This window comes from Entelurus aequoreus, linkage group LG07, assembly GCF_033978785.1.
Source record: "Entelurus aequoreus isolate RoL-2023_Sb linkage group LG07, RoL_Eaeq_v1.1, whole genome shotgun sequence".
NCBI classification, from domain to species: domain Eukaryota; kingdom Metazoa; phylum Chordata; class Actinopteri; order Syngnathiformes; family Syngnathidae; genus Entelurus; species Entelurus aequoreus.
Genome location: NC_084737.1, coordinates 26315967 through 26341682, shown reverse-complemented (window position 1 = coordinate 26341682; position 25716 = coordinate 26315967). Strand labels below are relative to the sequence as shown.

Sequence of the window (25716 nt, the reverse complement as noted above, 5' to 3'; positions counted from 1 at the left end):
CTGACCTTCCTTTGAGCAGATTGAGTTTCTGGAGCATCACATTTGCGGGGTCAATTAAACGCTCAAAATGGCCAGAAAAAGAGAACTTTCATCTGAAACTCAACACTCTATTCTTGTTCTTAGAAATGAAGGCTATTTCACAAAAATTTTTGGGTGACCCCAAACTTTTGAACGGTAGTGTATATATACTGTAAAAAAAAATATATATATACATATATATATTGTAAAAATAACTTAGTGTAAGCTTTGTGTTATTGGTGACTATGTGCATATTATTAATTATTACAGGGGTAAAAAAACAACAGTAAAATGTAAAAAAAAAATAGCAAACTTACAAAATGTATTTAGAAAAAGCAGAAATGTTGACGCTAATAACTAATAATATACTTCTTCACATGTAAAACAAAGCTGACCTTGACCTTTGCTGTGAAATATATTTAATGTCTCTCTTTCTCTTTAAACCTTAAACCTACTCAGTGGCCTAGTGGTTAGAGTGTCTGCCCTGAGATTGGTAGGTTGTGAGTTCAAAACCTCGGCCGAGTCATACCAAAGATTATAAAAATGGGACCCATTACCTCCCTGCTTGGCACTCAGCATCAAGGGTTGGAATTGGGGGTTAAATCACCAAAAATGATTCCCAGGCGCGGCACCGCTGCTGCCCACTGCTCCCCTCACCTCCCAGGGGGTGATAAAGGGGATGGGTCAAATGCAGAGGACAAATTTCACCACATCTACAATCATTGGTACTTTAACTTTAACTTAAAAAAAAAAAAAAATGTTATTAACAAAATATAACAATTTCAAAATGGCCCCCATACACTTTGACTTTTCAGTCTGCAACCTTTGGTGGAGAAAGTTTGGAGTTATTAGTATGAAATTGTCAGTTTTTTTTTCTCATGACATCACACTTTCTGTTCTTTTTTTTTACATTCTTACTGTTGTTTTTTTATCCAAAAATATGCTGCGGACCAAGAAAACTTGAACTGCTGGTCACACTTTGGACCCCCCTCTATTAACATGTTTTTTGTATGGTCAGATAATTTTGATGTTTAAAAAACATGCATTTTTTTCTGTGAACATTGAAAGAGCAAATGTTTAGTAAGAAGGATAAAGTACTTTATTGATGCATTATTTCCAGGCATAAATCGATGAGGCGGGCCAGATCTTGACCACTGGCCATGGGTTTGACACTTGTGGCTTACACAGTTTGTTTACGTGGGGAAAATAAATCGATAGAAAATGGACGGATGGAAAATATAATAGTGTCCTGTAAATTCACTTTGTGAAATTATGGCAAAAAAACGTCACAAGTGTGTGATGTTTGACATCATTTATTTTGATTAGTTACAAAACATAAATAGATCAAATAGTTGATTTTGTACAATTTACAGAAGGTCAATCACCTGCAACATATTTTGTAATTTTAGGATTTGGTTGGTTCTCAGTCATGCCTTAAAGGAACTCACTTAACTGTTTGCATCCATTTGTAAGTTTAATAAAGCCCTAGGAGCCTTTTTTTTTTTAACGTATTAACAGAAATAAAGATCAATAGTCCTAAAACGAGTCAGGGAAGACTCAAAGAGGTATTAGAATATAAGTCCCGTGGAGACAAGCATGAGAACCAGTCACTTTTAGGTTCATAAAACCTTATTCATTATGGGCAGTGTAATATTTTACAATTTACCATCCCCCTTTGAGAATACAAAAATAGTCTTTTTTTTTTTTTTAGAGAACATTTTGGTAACACGACGGCTTCTCCAGATCATGAAACATGACAATGAAGCTGTTTTGTACAGCTTGTGGTCAACATGTTAGTATCAGACATGACAGCAAAGGATCTGACCTTCTAGAATGAAACACATACAGTAAACCATTGTTGTATAATACATGATGTCAAAAGTAAATATTTCTACTTGACCATTCGTGTTCCATGGAAGAAGTTTTTACTGCAAACATGTTGGCTAAATCACGGTATATCGCTGCTTACTGTAACGCAGAAGTCAAATAGATGGATGTTTTTAATCTTTTGCAGGTTTCATTCAGCACAGTTCATTTTTTGACAGTTTGCGGTCAAGTAAACATCAAATCATCACAATGTATGTTTACTTAACTGGAAGAAAAGAAAAAAAAAAAAAGTGTTTTTTTCATTGTTTCAATTGGTTGAGTTTTTGAAAGAGTTACGATCCAAAAATGTAATCTAACGTGAATCCGTCACACATATATGTATAGAAAAACCTCTTGTACACACGGAAAAAATGCAGAGATTTCAAAAGGCAATATGGGCACACCCGGTTCATAATAACTTGGCAGTTGTTTTTCACTCTATTCCTAAGCACAACACCACAAGTTACACAGAGAAGACAAATAGTTTGGTCGTAAGGGATGACTTAATCACATACGTGGGCTGTGTTATATACTAGTGATGTTTATCTATGGTTGTGGTTCATCAGTGGTGTCGACCGGCACGACATCAACTGTTTTAATATTTGGGGCTGCCTTATTTAGCCACAGTGAAGAGTTCAAATGCCTTTGTGCAGGCATACTTATTAGTGCAATTGCTGTAATCACACAACTCCCAACATAAAAACAACTAAATAAACATGTCATGCACACACTATTGATAGCATAACAAAGTAATGTTTGGATGTCTATATCAGGGATCCCCAACCTTTTTCCCATCAGGGACCGGTTTAATTTATGCCAGGGGTCACCAACCTTTTTGAAACCAAGAGTTACTTCTTGGGTACTGATTAATGCGAAGGGCTACCAGTTTGATACACACTTACATAAATGGCCAGAAATAGCCACATTGCTCCATTTACCTTTAACTCTGTTATTATTAATAATTAATGATATTTACACTTAATTGAACGGTTTAAAAGAGGAGAAAACACGAAAAAAATGACAATTACATTTTGAAACATAGTTTATCTTCAATTTCGACTCTTTAAAATTCAAAATTCAACCGAAAAAAAGAAGAGAACAACTAGCTAATTCGAATCTTTTTGAAAAAATAAAAAAAATAATTTATGGAACATCATTAGTAATTTTTCCTGGTTAAGATTAATTTTAGAATTTTGATGACATGTTTTACATAGGTTAAAATCCAATCTGCACTTTGTTAGAATATATAACAAATTGGACCAAGCTATATTTCTAACAAAGACAAATCATTATTTCTTCTAGATTTTCTAGAGCAAAAATTTTAAAAGAAATTCAAAAGACTTTGAAATACGATTTAAATTTGATTCTACAGATTTTCTAGATTTGCCAGAATAATTTTTTTGAATTTTAATTATAATAAGTTTGAAGAAATATTTCACAAATATTCTTCGTCAAAAAAAACAGAAGCTAATTAAAATGTATTTATTATTCTTTACAATAAAAACATTTTTTTTTACATTGATTTAAATTGTCAGGAAAGAAGAGGAAGGAATTTAAAAGGTAAAAAGGTATATGTGTTTAAAAATCCTAAAATCATTTTTAGGGTTGTATTTTTTCCTCTAAAATTGTCTTTCTGAAAGTTATAAGAAGCAAAGTAAAAAAAAATTATGAATTTATTTAAACAAGTGAAGACCAAGTCTTTAAAATATTTTCTTGGATTTTCAGATTCTATTTGAGTTTTGTCTCTCTTAGAATTAAAAATGTCGGGCAAAGCGAGACCAGCTTGCTAGTAAATAAATACAATTTAAAAAATAGAGGCAGCTCACTGGTAAGTGCTGCTATTTGAGCTATTTCTAGAACAGGCCAGCGGGCTACTCATCTGGTTCTAACGGGCTACCTGGTGCCCGCGGGCACCGCGTTGGTGACCCCTGGTTTATGCATTATTGTCACGGACCGGCAGATAAAAACAGCAAAAAAAGAGGACTAAAAATGTGCCTTTGGCTACCATCTGACACATTAACATTTTATATGTCCATTAATGTTCATTGACCCATGTACTATAACAAAGGAGTTGTAATATACATCTATTAATAAGCTTATTGGTGTGTTTAGTGGGACAGGCAAAAGTTAAGTTGGAGAAAATGCAGAAGTTTATAAATGAATTATTGTTTCTGTGCGGCCCAGTAGCAAATGCGCCACAAACTGGTACCGGTCCTCAGACCGGTTGTTGTGGACCAGTGGTCTATATCAGTGGTCCCCAACCACCGGGCCGCGGCCCGGTACCGGTCCATGTACCAATTGGTACCACTGGTCTATATCATTGATGCTATCAGTGACCATTAGTGGTACGCTGTCTGCATCTAGTGGTAAGCCAAAGAATCAATAAATATTAAAAAATAGTTTTTGTTTATTTTTTGACTACAAAAAAACTAAACTAATGTTACAGTGGCCAATGTTAAATATTCTTCTTAAATAATACGTCTGCCTTGTTTTCAAGAGTATTTAGGCCTACTACGCTACCGTATTTAATATTGGTCGTTATGGTGGTACTTGAAGAGCCAAGTGTTTTCTGCAGTGGTACTTGGTGAAAAATGTTTGAGAGCCACTGGTCCATACATTCAGTCCCTCCAGGATGTCGCAATCGTGCCGATTCACGCAAATTTAACAACTTCCCCGCACATTTTGGCAAATCAGCGCATTTATTCTCCAATCAAATTTGCCTCTGACCAGCACTAAAATGCACACATCAACTATCGGATCAAAACTTGCGTTGGTTTCTGGTGTAGACGAAGCAGGAACAACAAACAACGTATAACGAAATATCAACTCTGATTTGCTCCCGCGTTTCAGCAGTGTTGCCAACTCTTCAGTAAGGGAAACAGCTAATGGCTGTTTCCCCTAAAAGGCGCTAGTAATCGATAGATGACGTCACCACCTCATTTGCATAATACATTGCAATGGATGCTGTAGGAGAGAGAAATAACATCTTAGGAAAGACAAAAAAAAAATACTCAAAAAAACGCTAAGTATGATTAGAACCGCTAATGAACTTTAAATTAAGATCTATTTGTCCTGCATTGTTCAATATTTAAGTATTACATTTGACCAAAAAACTGTATTGTTGTGACATTCACGGACAAACTGAATCTATTAGCTGGCTTGCTTCTTGGCATGAAATAGTACTTTGTAGTGATTTAAAATCAGCGTATCAGTGAATAAACATTTACATCTCCTCTGTAGACCTAGGCGGAAAAAGCAGCAGCTTTGCATTTGAGTATTTTATTTGCAGTCTGGACGCGAAAAGGCATCGCGTGTGACCTTGGGGAACATGCTTTTTTAGCTCTACCAAAATATGATGAAGCGTATGTAGCACTTGCTGCAATGAGGTGGCGACTTGTCCAGCGTGTACCCCGCCTTCCGCCCGAATGCAGCTGAGATGGGCTCCAGGGACAAGCGGTAGAAAATGGATGGATGGATGTAGCACTTGCCTTCACTGTAACCAGGGGGGAAGACGAGGAATGACTGGTGTGTTGTTTCCTTTAATGTTAATAAGCTTACAATGTAATGTAGAGGTATAGTTGTAACAGTTTTCATAAACCCATGATACTATTTATAGTCACGGAAGAGAGTGGAAGGGCCGCAAAATATTTTCTTCTTCCTGGGGGGGCGTATCAGAAAATATTTGAGAAGCACTGGTCTAACTGCAGCTGGGACTGCTCCGCGAGGCGACTCTAAAACCTGACCGCCTGTAGGGGAGGGATTCACGGCAGCACCCGCTCCTCGTAGAGGGCATTAATTGTGGAGGGATGCATGCTTTCATGTCTCCAAAACATCCAAAAAAGTATGCTCAATTTGTCGCTTGAAGCTGTTTACAAAAAAAGTCACCCAGAGGATTTGGAAAGTCGCCAGATTTAGCCACAAAGGAGCCAAGTTGGCAACACTGCATATCAGATTCATTTCTGGTTCCTTGCAACGGCATTTAGCCTTCTGGGTAATGTAGTATATAAACGATAAGCAACACACCGGTGTTACTTACTAGTTTATATGTATTTATAAACATATATATATTTAACATTTATTTATCCAGGGTAAGACAAGAACAGATTCTCATTTGCAATGCTAACCTAGCAAACAGACAGCTTTTACATGACGGAGATGCTTAAGTGTGATGATAATCTCTCATCGTCTCTCATTTGTCAACAAAAATGATCGCGATAGATTGCTCTCAGCAGTTCACAAAAGGTTATAACATGTGGGGAACAAAAATGCATGTTTAAGCGTAAAGCATTTTGGGGGGGTTTTCAGCGTAAAACATACATGGAGAATGTCTACTTGTGAACGACAGAACAGACACAATACCATAGCCCTTTCTGGTGTTTTGTTCTATAACTATGACTAATATAATCAGTTATAAATATTTAAAACAGTACAGTAATTTGACAACAAGCTCTGAGGATGTGTTTTACTGTCTACTTTTAAGTATGTGTGGAATAAAGTGAGTAAAACATCAATACAGTATTTGTTTTCCAATCTTTTTTGCAACCCTGTGCTTTTTGAGGTTAAAGTTACAGGAACATTTACAGTATTGACAAAAATTTCATAAAAACACAAGTTGATTCATTGTTATTGGAAAAAAAAAAGGAGCTTGAAAACATTACAACTTTCTGAAAACGATGCCGCAAATTCATGCTTTTTAGGCCGTAACAATCACAAACAAAGATGGCGAATCCTGGATGGACTGAATAATAATGGTGAGCTAATAATTTTTTTCCTCCACTGTGATAAAACAAAGGTAAGGCAATTGAGATTAAAAATAACTTATTGAATACAAAAAGCAGCTATTAGCACCTAAAGTAACATTAATAATGGTGTTATTGGAAGTGTACTGAGATTGTTCTTTTGGGTTCATTCGAGCTGGAGAAATCCTTCATCTTATGTTTTGGGAGTTGAAATGAAGTAATCAGATAGTTGTTTTAATGCTTCTTCTTGGCCCGGTCGAAGCAGCTTGTGCTGTGTTCAAAAGATCCTCAATGAGCTTCATCAATACAAAAATAGTTTATGACTAACAGACAATTCATTAGGATACATGCTGATCAATTCCAATGATCATTATTAATTGCACTTTTTAAATTGATAGTCCTTTCACCACGAGCGCTGACAAATTGAAACAAACGGAGAAGATATGAACACATCGTCAAAGCTCCGGTCTGACGGTGATGTTCTGAAGAGCAAAAGTTTGTCGGGGGATATGTAGTACAAATACTCAGGCACACAGACACAAACACACAGTACATACATACGTTAAAGAACTTGTACATCTCAAGACCCACACGGACCATTATTCACAAAGCTCAGGTGCTGCGTTCAATGTCGCCTACATGCCAGAATCAATCATTTCTCACAAACATTCCCTGCATTTCGTCATCACCTTCTTCATGCCCACGCACGTCTAATACTTCTCTTGCGGCTTTGTATTTACCTCGAGATTAGTTTCATTTTTTTCCCAGAGGAAGAGCGGAGGTGGGGGGCGTTGGGTGATTTTTGGCACTGGAAGGTAGAGCAGCTTTAGAACAGGAAGATGAGGAGCAACAGGTCGACGATGAGGAGGAACAGGAGCAAAGTGCACCCCCACTGGCAACGCTGCTATCTGCGGGTGCGGCGGGACCACCTTCCGGCGGCACTGACGCGGCAGTGGGTGCCGGAGAAATGGACTTTTGGGAAGGCAGTGGCGGTTGGCTTTGAGGTGACGAGCTGGGCAGCTGTGTGGACTGTACGGGATGTTGCTGTACGTGCTGCAAGGTCGTCTGCTGATGGTGTGAACCTGCCTGCATCTGTGGCACTTGAGCCGTGTGCGTTTGCAGCGCTTCGGGAAAGATAGACAGGCTGCCCCCACCTGTGCTGTGGGGAGGGGCGGCCACCGGCAAGCTGGCAGCAGCCGGAGTGGCCTGTGGATTTAGTGGTACCGATGGAAACCAACCCGGAGGAGCCACCTGTACAGGAAAAGTGATATTTTTACTCTCTGCAGCAGCTGTAAAAAAAGTAATTCTTATATTATAGTTCATCATGAAAGTATTCACGGCGCATCACGTTTTCCATATTGTGTTATGTTACAGCCAGTGGTGTGCCGTCAGGGCCAGCAAGGCCTTCTCTGATGGCCTAACGCAGGGGTCGGCAACCCAAAATGTTGAAAGAGCCATATTGGACCAAAAACACAAAAACAAATCTGTCTGGAGCCGCAAAAAATTAAAAGCCATATTACATACAGATAGTGTGTCATGAGATATAAATTGAATTAAGATGACTTAAAGGAAACCAAATGACCTCAAATATAGCTACAAATGAGGCATAATGATGCAATATGTACATATAGCTAGCCTAAATAGCATGTTAGCATCGATTAGCTAGCCTTAATGCAGTGACCAAATATGTCTGAATAGCACTCCACACAAGTCAATAACATCAACAAAACTCACCTTTGTGCCTTCACGCACAACGTTAACAGTGTGGTGGACAAAATGAGACAGAAAAAGAAGTGGCATAAAACACGTCCTAGAAAGTCGGAGAAAGTTATACATTTAAACAAACTGCGGTGAGTTCAAGGACCGCCAAAATTAGTCGGACAAAACGGCGCTCGCCAAATACTCGAATCAGTGAGGCATGTTTAATATAAACAGTGTGCTTTATAACAATTAGGGAGGTTTGTGTCATGTTTGTCCTCCTACAGAAACCATATTAAAACAAAAAATATATTTTTTCCCCTCATCTTTTTCCATTTTTCATACATTTTTGAAAAAGCTCCAGAGAGCCACTAGGGCGGCGCTAAAGAGCCGCATGCGGCTCTAGAGCCGCGGGTTGCCGACCCCTGGCCTAACGTAACCAGAAATCATGATCATAATTGAAGATAAAAAAATGTTTTAATTTACTTTCTCTTAATATCTAAAATGATTCATATTATGCTCGTTCCAGTGCTGTTGTTTTTAGTTATAGTTTTTATCCAATCAGAATTCAGCTATCTTATGTTGCCATGCAGTACCAAATCTGCCAGAGGCCTTCAGAATCAACAATGCAGGCGTCTGTGCACTGTAAGTGAACGGGGACATACAGTTGATAGACCAGACCTGGGCATTCTGCGGCCCGCGGGCCGCATCCGGCCCTTTGTGCGTCCCTGTCCGGCCCGCGTGAGGCCAATTATAAATTACAAAATACATTTTAAAAAGTATCTATGTCGAGTGTGCAATACAACGGTGCTGCTTTTGTTTTGAAAATCGTTATTTGTATTACTTCCGTGTGGACGTATGCGTGTGCGTGATTGTGAGTGAATGTGAACAGCTGCAATTACAAAATAAAGTTGAAAAAACATCTATGTCGTGCGCGCAATACAACTGTGCTGCTTTTATTTTGAAAAGTATTATTTATGGGCGTGCGTCCGTGTGTAACCTGCGAGTGAAGGTGCACATGCAGCGACAAGTGATGCACGGTTTACACCCGAGACGCTAAAAAGAGAAAAGTTGATGAGGAATGCCGTGTTTTCAACAAGACATGAACTGCAAAGCAACGTTCCCTCTAAGGTGCGTGCCTGCGCAATTGCGCACTGCTCAAGCGTCCGCTGCGCGCAGCAAGTATATGCCGCGCACCAAATCAAATCCCATCTGAATTCTAAACAAAATAAACATATTTATTCTATGGAATTTTGCAATGCAACTTTGAGTGACAGTGACAACAAGCGGCCCTAAGTGTGTTCGTCAACACCGTTCAATTGAACACCGTTCAATTATTGTAACGTCTATCGAGATGCTTCGAGGACAGGAATTATATCGATCACTTTATTTAGCAAAACTGTTTATATTCGGACATAACCACACCAAAAACATGAGTAAAACAATTCTATCTCGAAAAACTAGTCATTTTCTGCCGTACAAACCAGGCCAAAACCAACTTGTCATCTGTCACCAACACGCATAGCACTAAACCACTGGTGCGTTTATGGCCACACAAAAAGTCGGACAACTCAAACACCACACAAAGTTACACTATGACTCCTCAGTCATACGTGTGCTTATTTTACTGTAATTTATTATTAATGTTAATTTATTTATATTAGTCATGGAATGCTGTTACACACACTATGTTGAAGTATTACTATTATTATTAATTATTATTATTATTATTATTTATCTTACGGTATATATCAAAAATAATATTGAGCAAAATGTAATTGAAATATTGTCGATGTGGCCCTCCAGCAGTGCTCGGGTAGCTCATGCGGCCCCCGGTAAAAATTAATTGCCCACCCCTGTGATAGACAGTTGCAATGGCTAATCAGATCACGAGTTGTTGTCAGTAAGGCCTTCTAGATGGCCTCACGATGAACATGACATTTACGCGTCCTGTGATTGGTTACTCATCGGGACCGTTAGCGGATGAATTTGCGAACACAGAGTTGAGAGACAGTTGCGATAGCCAATCAGATCACAAGTTGTTGACAGTGGCTGTTCTGTTACAACTAAAAGTTGTAAACTCTTGTTGTTAAAGTGTGTCATGCTTGTCATTTAATTAACATCGTTACATGTGTATTTGTCGCCATCGTGTGGTCAGGGCAGTTAATATGTCTTTGAGAAGTGTGTACTTTGAATCAAACTTTATTGACCGGAAGTTGCATAAGCCAAGCAGAGTACGGTATATGTTTTAATTGCTGATGCGTTTTAATTGATTTTTAAATGCGCCAGAAAATAACCCGTTTTGTATACTGTTGATGGGATTCATTGGACAGTAGGGTGTAAATGTGTTCCTGTATAGTATTTCTCCAGCAATGATCATGTGGTGACATCAATTATGGTATTTTGAGAGGCAATCATTGAAGTCGGACATCACTGAAGGCCTAGGTGGGAAACGCACGGCCCACCACTGGTTACAGCCTTATTCCAAAATGGATTACATACATTTTTGTTCTCAAAATCCTACAGAAAATACCCCATCATGACAATGTGAAAAGTTGATTCTCTTATTCTTTGCACAGTTTAATTTGACCCCGTGTTGAGTGTGAACTGCATGAGGCAATCTCCGTGTGTTGGATGCAAAACTTTAAAGGTGATCGATGATGATTTTAATCCACACTGTAAAAAAATTACTGTTAAAAAGTACGGAAAGCAGTTGCTAAATAGCTACAGTAAAATACCATAAAATCAAAAATAGTACAGTGGATTCCTGCAAACCAAGAAACAGTAGATAACCTACATTACTATGGTTATAATATGTAGGAAATACATTAATTTATTGTGAAAATAATGAAAAATTGTAAAATGCATTTGCAAATGATGTAATATCACAAGCATGCAAACACTCTAAAATTTAAGGTAATATTTTGTCTGAATTAAAGATTTTGCAGATTGTACATTTAAATCTATAGCAACGGAAGGACTGTTAACCCATCCCATCCATCCATTTTCTACCGCTTGTCCCTAACCATTTAGCAAAATCATACCTTAATTTCTACAGAAAGAAGAAGCTAAATATATGGTATTTTGTAGGGCTGCGAATCTTTGGGTGTCCCACGATTCGATTCAATATCGATTCTTGGGGTCACGATTCGATTCAAAATCGATTTTTTTCGATTCAACGCGATTCTCGATTCAAAAACGATATTTTCCCGATTCAAAGCGATTCTCTATTCATTCAATACATAGGATTTCAGCAGGATCTACCCCAGTCTGCTGACATGCAAGCAGAGTAGTAGATTTTTGTAAAAAGCTTTCATAATTGTAAAGGACAATGTTTTATCAACTGATTGTAATAATGTAAATTTGTTTTAACTATTAAATGAACCAAAAGTATGACTTTATTTATCTTTGTGAAAATATTGGACACAGTGTGTTGTCAAGCTTATGAGATGCGATGCAAGTGTAAGCCACTGTGACACTATTGTTCATTTATTTTTATTTTTATAAATGTCTAATGATAATGTCAATGAGGGATTTTTAATCACTGCTATGTTGAAATTGTAACTAATATTGATACTGTTGTTGATAATATTCATTTTTGTTTCACTACTTTTGGTTTGTTCTGTGTCGTGTTTGTGTCTCCTCTCAATTGCTCTGTTTATTGCAGTTCTGAGTGTTGCTGGGTCGGGTTTGGTTTTGGAATTGGATTGCATTGTTATGGTATTGCTGGGTATTGTTTTGTTGGATTGATTAATTAAAATTTTTTTAAAAAAAAAATAAAAAAAAAATATATATATATATATACCGTAATTTCCGGACTATAAGCCGCACCAGCTAAATTTAGGGGAAAATACAGATTGCTCCATATATAAGCCGCACCCGACTATAAGCCGCAGGGTTTTGATGTGTAATTACCGTAGTATATAGGGGTTCCTGCTACCACGGAGGGGATTGTCGGGACAGAGATGACTGTTTGGGAACGCAAAGCGTCCCATTTATTAACAATAAATCTTTCAATCATTCAATCAAACTTTCACATCTTTGACATGGCGAACAGCATTCGTGCAGAGTACAAATAACACAACGGTGCAAAGTAATACAAAGTGCTCGCCTGTACGTTATCAAAATAACCAGCCTACCGGTATATGAAAAGTCAGTCTTTAATCATTGTGTCATCGTCTTCCTCCTGCGTACTAAAACCACCGAAATCCTCTTCGTCGGTGTCGGAGAAGAACAGGCCGTAAATAAGCCGCACCCTTGTATAAGCCGCAGGGACCAGAAAGAGGGGAAAAAGTAGCGGCTTATAGTCCGGAAATTACGGTATATATAAATTCTTAAAAATCAATTTTTTAAAAATGAGAATCGATTCTGAATCGCACAACGTGAGAATTGCGATTCAAATTCGAATCAATTTTTTCCCACACCCCTAATATATACATATAAAAAAAAAAAAATATATATATATATATATATATATATATATATATATTTAGGAGCTATGTTGTCCGGAGGCTTTACGCCCCCTGGTAGGGTCTCCCAAGACAAACTGGTCCTAGGTGAGGGATCAGACAAAGAGCAGCTGAAAGACCTCCATGAAAAATAAAAACAAAGGACCTAGATTTCCCTCGCCCGGACGCGGGTCACCGGGGCCCCCCTCTGGAGCCAGGCCTGGAGGTGGGGCACGATGACGAGCGCCTGGTGGCCGGGCCTGTCCCGGCCGGGCACAGCTCGAAGAGGCAACGTGGGTCCCCCCTCCAATGGGCTCACCACCCATAGCAGGGGTCAATGTGAGCTGGGCGGCAGCCAAAAGCAGGGCACTTGGCGGTCCGATCCTCGGCTACAGAAGCTAGCTCTTGGGACGTGGAACGTCACCTCGCTGGGGGGGAAAGAGCCTGAGCTAGTGCGCGAGGTGGAGAAGTTCCGGCTAGATATAGTCGGACTCACTTCGACGCACAGCAAGGGCTCTGGAACCAGTTCTCTCGAGAGGGGCTGGACTCTCTTCCACTCTGGCGTTGCCGGCAGTGAGAGGCGACGGGCTGGGGTGGCAATTCTTGTTGCCCCCCCGGCTCAGAGCCTGCATGTTGGAGTTCAACCCGGTGGACTAGAGGGTAGCTTCCCTCCGCTTTCGGGTGGGGGAACGGGTCCTGACTGTGGTTTGCGCTTACGCGCCGAGCCACAGCTCAGAGTACCCACCCTTTTTGGATTCACTCGAGAGAGTACTTGAGAGTGCACCCCCGGGTGATTCCCTCGTTCTACTGGGGGACTTCAACGCTCATGTTGGCAGCGACAGTGAAACCTGGAGAGGCGTGATTGGGAAGAATGGCCGCCCGGATCTGAACCCGAGCGGTGTTTTGTTATTTGGACTTTTGTGTCCGTCACAGATTATCCATAACGAACACCATGTTCAAATATAAGGGTGTCCATATGTGCACTTGGCACCAGGACACCCTAGGCCGCAGTTCCATGATCGACTAAGTAGTTGTGTCATCGGATTTGCGGCCTCATGTTTTGGACACTCGGGTGAAGAGAGGGGCGGAGCTGTCTACCGATCACCACCTGGTGGTGAGTTGGCTGCGATGGTGGGGGAGGATGCTGGACAGACCTGGCAGGCCCAAACGCATTGTAAGGGTTTGCTGGGAACGTCTGGCAGAGTCTCCTGTCAGAGAGAGTTTCAATTCCCACCTCCGGAAGAACTTTGAACATGTCACGAGGGAGGTGCTGGACATTGAGTCCGAATGGACCATGTTCCGCGCCTCTATTGTCGAGGTGGCTGATTGGAGCTGTGGCCGCAAGGTAGTTGGTGCCTGTCGTGGCGGTAATCCTAGAACCCGTTGGTGGACACCGGCGGTGAGGAATGCCGTCAAGCTGAAGAAGGAGTCTTATCGGGTTCTTTTGGCTCATAGGACTCCTGAGGCAGCGGACAGGTACCGACAGGCCAAGCGGTGTGCGGCTTCAGCGGTCGCAGAGGCAAAAACTCGGACATGGGAAGAGTTCGGGGAAGCCATGGAAAACGACTTCCGGACGGCTTCGAAGTGATTCTGGACCACCATCCGCCGCCTCAGGAAGGGAAAGCAGTGCACTATCAACACCGTGTATGGTGAGGATGGTGTTCTGCTGACTTCGACTGCGGATGTTGTGGATCGGTGGAGGGAATACTTCGAAGACCTCCTCAATCCCACCAACACGTCTTCCTATGAGGGAGCAGTGCCTGGGGAATCTGTGGTGGGCTCTCCTATTTCTGGGGCTGAGGTTGCTGAGAAAGTTAAAAAGCTCCTCGGTGGCAAGGCCCAGGGGGTGGATGAGATCCGCCCGGAGTTCCTTAAGGCTCTGGATGCTGTGGGGATGTCTTGGTTGACAAGACTCTGCAGCATCGCGTGGACATCGGGGGCGGTACCTCTGGATTGGCAGACCGGGGTGGTGGTTCCTCTCTTTAAGAAGGGGAACCGGAGGGTGTGTTCCAACTATCGTGGGATCACACTCCTCAGCCTTCCCGGTAAGGTCTATTCAGGTGTACTGGAGAGGAGGCTACGCCGGATAGTCGAACCTCGGATTCAGGAGGTACAGTGTGGTTTTCGTCCTGGTTGTGGAACTGTGGACCAGCTCTATACTCTCGGCAGGGTCCTTGAGGGTGCATGGGAGTTTACCCAACCAGTCTACATGTGCTTTGTGGACTTGGAGAAGGCATTCGACCGTGTCCCTCGGGAAGTCCTGTGGGGAGTGCTCAGAGAGTATGGGGTATCGGACTGTCTGATTGTGGCGGTCCGCTCCCTGTATGATCAGTGTCAGAGCTTGGTCCGCATTGCCGGCAGTAAGTCGGACACGTCTCCAGTGAGGGTTGGACTCCGCCAAGGCTGCCCTTTGTCACCGATTCTGTTCATAACTTTTATGGACAGAATTTCTAGGCGCAGTCAGGGCGTTGAGGGGATCTGGTTTGGTGGCTGCAGGATTAGGTCTCTGCTTTTTGCAGATGATGTGGTCCCGATGGCTTCATCTGGCCAGGATCTTCAGCTCTCACTGGATCGGTTCGCAGCTGAGTGTGAAGCGACGGGGATGAGAATCAGCACCTCCAAGTCCGAGTCCATGGTTCTCGCCCGGAAAAGGGTGGAGTGCCATCTCCGGGTTGCGGAGGAGACCCTGCCCCAAGTGGAGGAGTTCAAATACCTCGGAGTCTTGTTCACGAGTGAGGGAAGAGTGGATCGTGAGATCGACAGGCGGATCGGTGCGGCGTCTTCAGTAATGCGGACACTGTATCGATCCGTTGTGGTGAAGAAGGAGCTGAGCCGGAAGGCAAAGCTCTCAATTTACCGGTCGATCTACGTTCCCATCCTCACCTATGGTCATGAGCTTTGGGTTATGACCGAAAGGACAAGATCACGGGTACAAGCGGCCGAAATGAGTTTCCTCCGCCGGGTGGCGGGGCTCTCCCTTAGAGATAGGGTGAGAAGCTCTGCCATCCGGGAGGGGCTCAAAGTAAAGCCGCTGCTCCTCCACATCGAGAGGAGCCAGATGAGGTGGTTCAGGCATCTGGTCAGGATGCCACCCGAACGCCTCCCTAGGGAAGTGTTTAGGGCACGTCCGACCGGTAGGAGGCCACGGGGAAGACCCAGGACACGTTGGGAAGACTATGTCTCCCGGCTGGCCTGGGAACGCCTCGGGATCCCCCGGGAAGAGCTGGACGAAGTGGCTGGAGAGAGGGAAGTCTGGGCTTCCCTGCTTAGGCTGCTGCCCCCGCGACCCAACCTCGGATAAGCGGAAGAAGATGGATGGATGGATATATATATATATATATTTATATATATATATACAAACATATATATATAAATATATATACATACATACATACATACATACATACATACATACATACATACATATATATATATATATATATATATATATATATATATATATATATATATATATATATATATATACATACATATATATATATATATATATATATATATATATATACATATATATATATATATATATATATATATATATATATATATATATATATATATATATATATATATATATATATATATATATATATATATATATATATATATACCGGATATATATATATATATATATATATATATATATATATATATATATATATATATATATATATATATATACTGTATATATATATATATATATATATATATATATATATATATATATATACTGTATATATATATATGAAGTGTCTTCATATATATGTTTATGATTGGTTATGAAGTGTTTTCGTATATATGTCTATTATTGGATATTAGTTTCTTCATATATACGTGTATAGTTGGTTATGAGGTGTCTTCGTATATATGTCTGATTGGTTTTGAGGTGTCTTCATATATATAAATATAAATATATATATATATATATATATATATATATATATATATATATATATATATATATATATATATATATATATATATATATATATATATATATATATATATATGTCTATAATTGGTTATGAGGTGTCTTCGTATATACGTCTATGATTGGGTATTATTTTCTTTGCATATATGTCTATAGTTTGTTATATGGTGTCTTCGTATATATGTCTATGATTGTATTAGTTTCTTCGTTTATATGTCTATAGTTGGTTATTAGTGTCTTCGTATATATGTCTATGATTGGTATTAGTTTCTTCGTTTATATGTCTCTAGTTGGTTATTAGTGTCTTCGTATATATGTCTATGATTGTATTAGTTTCTTCGTTTATATGTCTCTAGTTGGTTATTAGTGTCTTCGTATATATGTCTATGATTGTATTAGTTTCTTCGTTTATATGTCTCTAGTTGGTTATTAGTGTCTTTGTATATATGTCTATGATTGGTATTAGTTTCTCCGTATATATGTCCATAGTTGGTTATTAGTGTCTTCGTATATATGTCTATGATTGGTATTAGTTTCTCCGTATATATGTCCATAGTTGGTTATGAGGTGTCTTCGTACATATGTCTGATTGGTTATGAGGTGTCTACGTATATATATGTCTATAATTGGTTATGAGGTGTCTTCGTATATATGTCTGATTGGTTATTAGTTTATTCGTATATATGTCCATGGTTGGTTAATAGTGTCTTCGTATACAGTATATTTCTATGGTTGGTTAAGAGGTGTCTTTGTATATACAGTATGTCTATAGTTGACACCTACTTTGTAGTGCTTTTTATTAACCACCAATGTCAAGTGTGAATTTCATTTACTTTATTACTTTACATTGTTATTAAGTCTTTCAGAACTAAATGGCAGGTTTTCATGACTCCATTTTTTGGGGCAACAATGTTTTGTAAAACAGATATTTAAAAAGAGTCAATGACAATTAGAAGTGCATGATGGTGTCCGTTTGTGGTACCTCAATTGGCTGGGTCCAGCCTTCCAACTCTTGCACCTGCTGAATCTGCTTGATCTGATTGAGAGAAGGCTTGGACAGGGTTTGGCTAATCGTCTCCTTTGTCCAATTATCAACCAGTTTGTGCAGTTCGTCAGTGAATGTGCTTTTCCTTGTAGGGCTTGGATCTGGCAAACAAACAAATACAATCAGCTGTGTCCATTTTGGCCACACAGAGCCTTACTGAAGCATAATCATCCATCTATGTTCATGATAAAAGCATTGAAATAAAAATATATTTAACCTGGAACAAACTTAAACTGGTACCTCTTTTAGTAGACAGTGAGGAGCGATGCTCTAAACTAAAATGAGGGGGAATTCCACTCTGCTCGGAACTCGAAAAAATACTGGACTGTTGGAATCCTGGACAAGAAGTACAAATAATAATTACAAAACCAGAAGACAAGAACATAAAGATGAATGTAAAATTACTTTACCACCATAAGTGACTCCATTGTTGTCCATGTGAGAGTGAGGTCGGGGCCGCAATTTAGTTTTAGCCGGCCTCGGCCTACGAGGTGAGAGGACTGGGGGCGCTGTGGGAAGAGCAGGTGTACGAGACAGGCAAGCAGGCAGACTTTGCCTCTGATCTTTTTGGGAGCGCAGCTGTCTGCACAGTTCTTGGAGCTCTTGGTTCTGCTGGGCCTGAAGCGACACCACTTCCTTGATGTGCCTGGAGATGTCCAGAAATGAAATGCACATTGAAGGAATCTTTCACCTGAGTACAATCCTTTCATTAAATAACACTATTTTTTTGTCATCTTATATACTTCTTTCACACAACAGACAATTAAACGATTTAATGTGCAATTCATTAGGTTATGGTTTCATGTGAAGATATCAAAAGTCAAACACAAACCCTAATAAATCACACATTTCATCGTTTGTAGTGTAAAACGTGCATATTAAATGACAAAATAATACAAGAGTGTTTCCCACACATTCATTTATTTGTGGCGGCCTGCCACGAAAAAATTACGTCTGCCACAAATAAAAAAAATATTTGTATTCTTTTATTTTTTGTCCTGTCCAGCTTCTCAGGCAAATCATATAGTTGATGTAGATGCCCATATAGGCTGTTCAGATTTACTTTACAAAAGAGAAGTGTAGGATACTTCTCTTGTTGCCTTATTTGTATTTGACCACTACTGTTTTCTGTTTATTTGTTACTGACTGTGGCAGGACACCTCTGCCTCTGTTTCACTTTATGTTGCTGGTAAATAATATGGTTGTAGTAGTAGGCTAAATTATTTAGTATGCATTAATTAAAGAGGCAGAGCTTTAAGAGACATTTTAGCTTTTATATTTTATAAGATATATTTTTTGTAAGAACCACAATTAATAAATATAAATGATAAATAAATAAATGGGTTATACTTGTATAGCGTTTTTCTACCTTCAAGGTACTCAAAGCGCTTTGACAGTATTTCCACATTCACCCATTCACACACACATTCACACACTGATGGCGGGAGCTGCCATGCAAGGCGCTAACCAGCAGCCATCAGGAGCAAGGGTGAAGTGTCTTGCCCAAGGACACAACGGACGTGACTAGGATGGTAGAAGGTGGGGATTGAACCCCAGTAACCAGCAACACTCCGATTGCTGACACGGCCAATCTACCAACTTCGCCACGCCGTCCCTATATTTAAATATATTTCAGTGAATAACATATTGTTCAGATCTGTATATAAATATGTACATAAAGTGTTGTAATTATATTGTAAAATGGATGAATGGATGGACGTTTAAAACAAAACTGTTATTAATTAGTAAGTATACATTTTTTGATCTTTTTTAGAGAAAATCATATCATTGTAGTAAATTATGCAAATTACTCGATGATGTCATGTTGACCACGCCCATAGCCACGCCCCCACCGCCACAGGTATCTTGGTAGTTTATGGGAAACACTGTACAACATATATTTTATACACACTCATGCAAACTATTTGCACTGTTATACACATTCAAATCACTTTGGCCCCATTCCCATCAGTCCAACATTTGGTAGATTCTCTTTACAAGTTGTGGGGTTGCAACTTATCCCGCCTTTGGTTAATTTGTTTTTTGAAATGTAAATTTGTTTCATGTAATGTCAAAGTGTTTTGCACTTCCGGCCACCATACTTACTTCTTTCTAAGCTTGTGCAGTTCTCTTCTCAAGTTGTCATCCTCCAACTCACTTTCATCATTATCGTCCTCACTGCTGCCCACTGGGGAGTAGCTATGCTCATGACATCGAGAAAGATGGGCCGTCCTTGGAGTCCTCTTGCTCTCATCTTTGTCAGCATCCTTCGTCCGAGACCGCCTCCTCTCCCTGATCACGACAGGAGGCACTGGGGAGCTGTGACTCTGGTTGTCTTCCTCCTGGGTCTCAGCCTTTGTTACAGAGAAGCGTCCAACTTTTCTGCGGGTGCTGCCGTGGACTGCTGATGTTGCATCTTTTGGGGGAGAGGACTGAGGCACTAGGGTCACCTGTAGAAAGCAGACATATTAGCCGTGTGTTCCTTGTCCAGACTGTCACACATTAGTACTGTCATTCCTCGTACTTGAAATCGTCCTCTGCGTGACTGTGATGGATGTAGGGTCACCTCTTTCTCCTCTTTGACCGACTGACTGATGGATCGTCCCTCTAATAACAAGACGGGTGTAAACAAAAAGGGGCGACGGGGAGTCAGAGACACACGCACAGAAACATAAATATGCAGAACACACATAAAATGAGGCAAACATCCAGAAACCACACACAGAGAAAACAAGTCCATGAAAGACGACATACAATTGCACACGGACAAACATGGAACAGAAATATACATTTGTGTTAAAATCCATCCACCGAGAGATTTGCTTATGGGTTGCATGCAGTTTTGTTGCTTTAGTATATTTACAATTACCAAAAAGACTGTATTGTCAGTAAAATGTGCATTACCATAATGCATTATTAAAAGCAATACTATAAAACTAAAAACAGATTTGTCCACTAAACATGATCTAAAGTCTTACTCCAACCATCATCCCATCTCACTGTATGTGTAAGTGTAAACAGAAAACTATAAGAAACCAGTAGCAAGCCAACCAGAATATGCAGCCCCTAAAATAAGACATATAGGGATGTAACGATTACCGTTATGATAAACCGCAGTAAAATTCCTGACAGTTAGTATTATCCTTTCAAATTTAAATTATCGTGAACCCTTGATTGATTACCGCACTTGGAAAAACTTGGATGATAATTCCTAATTCCTGGAGAAACTGCTAGCGCGTTTGGACTTTATTAGTTTTCAAATTTTCTGTATCATTTCCTTTCCAGCACTTTTATTTTTGTTTTTTCACTTCCTATTTTCTTCCGTCAATTGTCTGAGCGCTGGCTCCCTCACCTGTCCCTGGTTGGCAATCAGGATGTTTTTTATGCCAGCCCTGTCCTCTGGACTGGGTAGATTGTTTTGCTTTGTAGCTTCACACGTTGCTTTGCATTTTTTTCTTCCTACGCCTCTTTGAGCTTCGTGCCCTTCCCTACTGCACGTCTTTGTTTTTGTCATTAAAACCATTTTTACCTGCCGTCTCTGCATCCTGGGGTTACGACCAACACAACACCAAGCCACAACATGATGAAACATGACTACAATATACATTAACGTCTTACAAACAGCACCCATTTTGCCTTTATCATTAAGAAGCACACTTAAACTGTAACAAATGAAAACACATGAAGATGAACATATTTAAACACTCAAACACTGTAAAAAAAATCAATAGATTTCACAACAAAAAAATGGTAGCTCAGTCACCGGAATTTTACCGTAAAATTAACAGAGATTTTTTTTCACCAAATGACTACTGTATATGGAAAAACTTGTTTTTACAGTGCATTATTTTGATTTGAAAAAGTGTACCACTGTTATCTTTACAGTTAAATTCTGGCAACTGCCAGTTTTAACTGTAAAATCTACTGACTTTTTTACTAACAGTAAATAAAATAGTTTTTAAGAAGCCCACACAATATCTTATGTTTTTTTTAGCCAATAAATGTATATTGTGCATTTTGCTTATGTATCTATTTTTAATACAGCTTGGCTAAAAGATTTCAGTGTGCAGATAAGTACTTTTTGAGCGCATTCAACAGTACTGTGATGATAATAACCTTGATTTGAAATATTCATATCGTTACATCCCTAGTTGACATGTATATAGGCAACAAAAATACATGCAGCATTGCAAAAATAAATAGCCTCATAAAAATGTAGCCTTAAGAAAAGCCATGCCATGTGCAACACAACTATTAGCCCAGAGTAGCATGCATTATATAGAATACATTTTGATCATACCCATAAGAGACATTTGCAGCATACAGTACAGCATGAAACAGCAGAGCTATGCTGTATATGCTGTGCATACAGCTTAGTAATTACGCATGGCTTGCGATGCATGGTGCTTTCTATACTGAGCCACTTGGCGGTGGTGAGCTGGGAGGGTAGCTGCTGGCAGTGCCTGTGGACTTGGGCCAGGGAGGGGTCATGTCAAATGAAGGGACATGTCCTGGCCACTGGCACAGCATGGAGGCAGATCAGCTTTGGGTAGCCAACCTCTTCCTATGCTCCCACACCCTCCTCTACAGTATTCTCCACTGACCTCGCTCTCACTTGGGTGAGTAACCCATGCAAAAGGAAAGACTGCCAAGAAAATTAAAATTGAGCACAAAAAAAAAAATGTACACAAGAATGTTGACGCTGATATTGAATTAGGATTATAAGCAGTAACAATATACAAAAAAGGTTATGTAGCTGTTGACATTTCACATAAACACTTCCTGAAAGTTAAGAAAGTTAATTTACTATGTTAAAATTAGGACTAGATATTAGATATTATACAATTGAAAACATCACAATCATTCCCATTCACTCACTCACGCTTTCTCTCACTCTCTCTCTCTCTCTCTCTCTCGCTAAAAATCCCTAAGAGGACGCTACCTTGCTGGACTCTGGGCTTCTTGAACAAGCTGGCGGAATGGCGCAGTTTGCATGCCCAGTTTTTGAATTTGCGAGTCCAGGATTTCTTGCTAACAGGATTTCTGATACTAGGACATGTCAGGTTTAGGCCAAAATATCCACCTCCTGCATTATGCTGCTGCGGTCCGAGCCCGAGGGGAATCGGTTGCTGACGGAGGGAGAGCTGCGATGCTTCTCCAGTGGTGCTGGTGTCAGAGTGTGGGGGAACAGCCTAAAACAGTTTTGACAATCATGGAGTATAAGAAAGATAGAGTTTAGACAAACAGTTGGCCGCATGGGTGGAAATATTTTAAATAGAAACAAATATTTTTTGCAGTTTTAAAGAACATAATTAAAGAAAATGGGTGGAAGTAAAATACATAATATAACTTGATCACATAGGGTATTTCCTCATATAGTGGCCAGAACTGGTTATTTACTTAGCTGCAGAGGACATCGGTTTTCTTTTGGAGTATCCCAGTTTTTGTTTGTTCAACAAAGACCGATTGTATGAAAACCAAGGCAATGTTTCTCATCAGAAGTTGACCAAATCCAATGAATCCATTCCAGACACTCCAGCATTTGAACACAAAACACATTTTATAGAGGATATTCATTAGGGGTGCAGAAAATTGTTTTGATTCACATTCAAATCGCAATTCTTATTTATTCCGACTCTAAATCGATTCATAATTTTCAAAAATGGATTTAAAAAAAGTATATTATTGTGTAATTTTTTTAAAGTGGACCTATGATGATTCTAATCTACATTTAAAACACTTCCTTGCGAAAAGAGGCATCCAAAACTGCGTGCAAGCTCACACCAAAATGCATTAACCTTATTATTTGACGCTTACCGTATTTTTCGGAGTATAAGTCGCACCGTAGTATAAGTCGCACCTGCTGAAAATGCATAATAAAGAAGGAAAAAAACATATAGGTTGCACTGGAGTATAAGTCGCATTTTTGGGGGAAATGTATTTGATAAAACCCAACATCAAGAATAGACATTTGAAAGGCAATTTAAAATAAATAAAGATTAGTGAACAACAGGCTGAATAAGTGTACGTTATATGAGGCATAAATAACCAACTGAGAACGTGCCTGGTATGTTAACGTAACATATTATGGTAAGAGTCATTCAAATAACTATAACATATAGAACATGCTATACATTTGCCAAACAATCTGTCACTCCTAATCGCTAAATCCCATGAAATCTTATACGTCTAGTCTCTTACGTGAATGAGCTAAATAATATTATTTGATATTTTATGGTAATGTGTTAATAATTTTACACATAAGTCGCTCCTGAGTATAAGTCGCACCCTCGGCCAAACTATGAAAAAAACTGCGACTTATAGTTCGAAAAATACGTTACTTAGCTGCAGAGGACATCGGTTTTCTTTTGGAGTACCCCAGTTTTTGTTTGTTCAACAAAGACCGATTGTACAAAAACCAAGGCAATGTTTCTCATCAGAAATTGAACAAATCCAATAAATCCGTTCCAGACACTCCAGCATTTGAACACAAAACACATTTTATAGGGAATATTTATTAGGGGTGCTGAATTTTTTTGGATTCACATCCAAATCGCAATTCTTATTTATTCCGACTTTAAATCGATTCATAATTTAAAAAAATAGATTAAAAAAATATAATTATTTTTTAAAGTGGACCAAAGATGATTCTAATCTACATTGAAAACTAGGGATGTCCGATAATGGCTTTTTGCCGATATCCAATATTCCGACATTGTCCAACTCTTTAATTACCGATACCGATATCAACCGATACTGATATATACAGTCGTGGAATTAACACATTATTATGCCTAATTTGGACAACCAGGTATGGTGAAGATAACGTCCTTTTTTAAAAAATGTATGAAATAAAATAAGATAAATAAATTAAAAACATTTTCTGGAATAAAAAATAAAGTAAAACAATATAAAAACAGTTACATAGAAACTAGTAATTAATGAAAATGAGTAAAATTAACTGTTAAAGGTTAGTACTATTAGTGGACCAGCAGCACGCACAATCATGTGTGCTTACGGACTGTATCCCTGCAGACTGTATTGATATATATTGATATATAATGTAGGAACCAGAATATTAATAACTGGGGGAGGGAGTTTTTTTGGGTTGGTGCACTAATTGTAAGTGTATCTTGTGTTTTTTATGTTGATTTAATAAAAAAAACTAAAAAAACCCCCCAAAAAACGATACCGATAATAAAAAAAAACACGATACCGTTAATTTCCATTCATCCATTTTCTACCGCTTATTCCCTTCGGGGTCGCGGGGGGCGCTGGAGCCTATCTCAGCTACAATCGGGCGGAAGGCAGGGTACACCCTGGACAAGTCGCCACCTCATCGCAGCCGTTAATTTCTGATATTACATTTTAAAGCATTTATCGGCCGATATTATCGGACATCTCTATTGAAAACACTTCTTTGCGAAAAGAGGCATCCAAAACTGCGTGCAAGCTCACACCAAAATGCATTAACCTTATCATTTGACACTTATATCTAACATTTATAAGCGAGAAAAGACCAAATTAATCATAGATTCCTTTTAAGAATACACTTTTAGAAAAATGTTTATTAGGCCATATGCAGGCTTACTCACTGCGGCTATACGTCATCAGTCAAGAGGAACTTTTGTAACCTGTAACCTGTTTGAAAGGTTTTATCATAATTTTCATACCAAAGAATACACTGGGAGAATCGGCTTGAATAGAGAAGAGTGTTAAATCGACAATTCAGAATCTAATTGTCACCCCAAGAATCAGGATGGAATCAGGAGTTGCCGTAAGATTCACATCCTTAAAAATTAAAGTTTTACATGCAGAAAACAATGCATTATTTATATTAATGACAAATTATCACTTTCACTTTCATTGAAGATTATTGTTGGCAAAGACGGCGAAGGAGGAGGGAACGAGAGAACAGACGCCACTTCCATACTTTGCTATGTGTTCTTAGTT

At 39.3% G+C, this 25716-nt stretch overlaps 1 protein-coding gene across 6 annotated transcripts in view; it reads right to left on the bottom strand.

The window, feature by feature from the left end:
• Window positions 1-1300: 1300 nt before the first annotated feature.
• The window catches only part of wnk3 (WNK lysine deficient protein kinase 3), a 113327-nt gene continuing 88911 nt past the window's right edge, over window positions 1301-25716 (bottom strand). For 2 of the 6 annotated variants that reach the window (XM_062053045.1, XM_062053047.1), the window contains exons 19-25: window positions 22706-22955; window positions 20288-20370; window positions 19870-20213; window positions 18174-18409; window positions 18004-18099; window positions 17701-17864; window positions 1301-7874 (exon numbers count right to left, since the gene is read on the bottom strand). In XM_062053045.1, coding sequence (XP_061909029.1) covers window positions 7377-7874; window positions 17701-17864; window positions 18004-18099; window positions 18174-18409; window positions 19870-20213; window positions 20288-20370; window positions 22706-22955 — 1671 coding nt within the window. In that variant the 3' untranslated portion in view covers window positions 1301-7376. The remainder of the gene's footprint in view (window positions 7875-17700; window positions 17865-18003; window positions 18100-18173; window positions 18410-19869; window positions 20214-20287; window positions 20371-22705; window positions 22956-25716) is intronic. The other 4 variants (XM_062053049.1, XM_062053051.1, XM_062053046.1 and 1 more) reach the window with 3 other exon arrangements.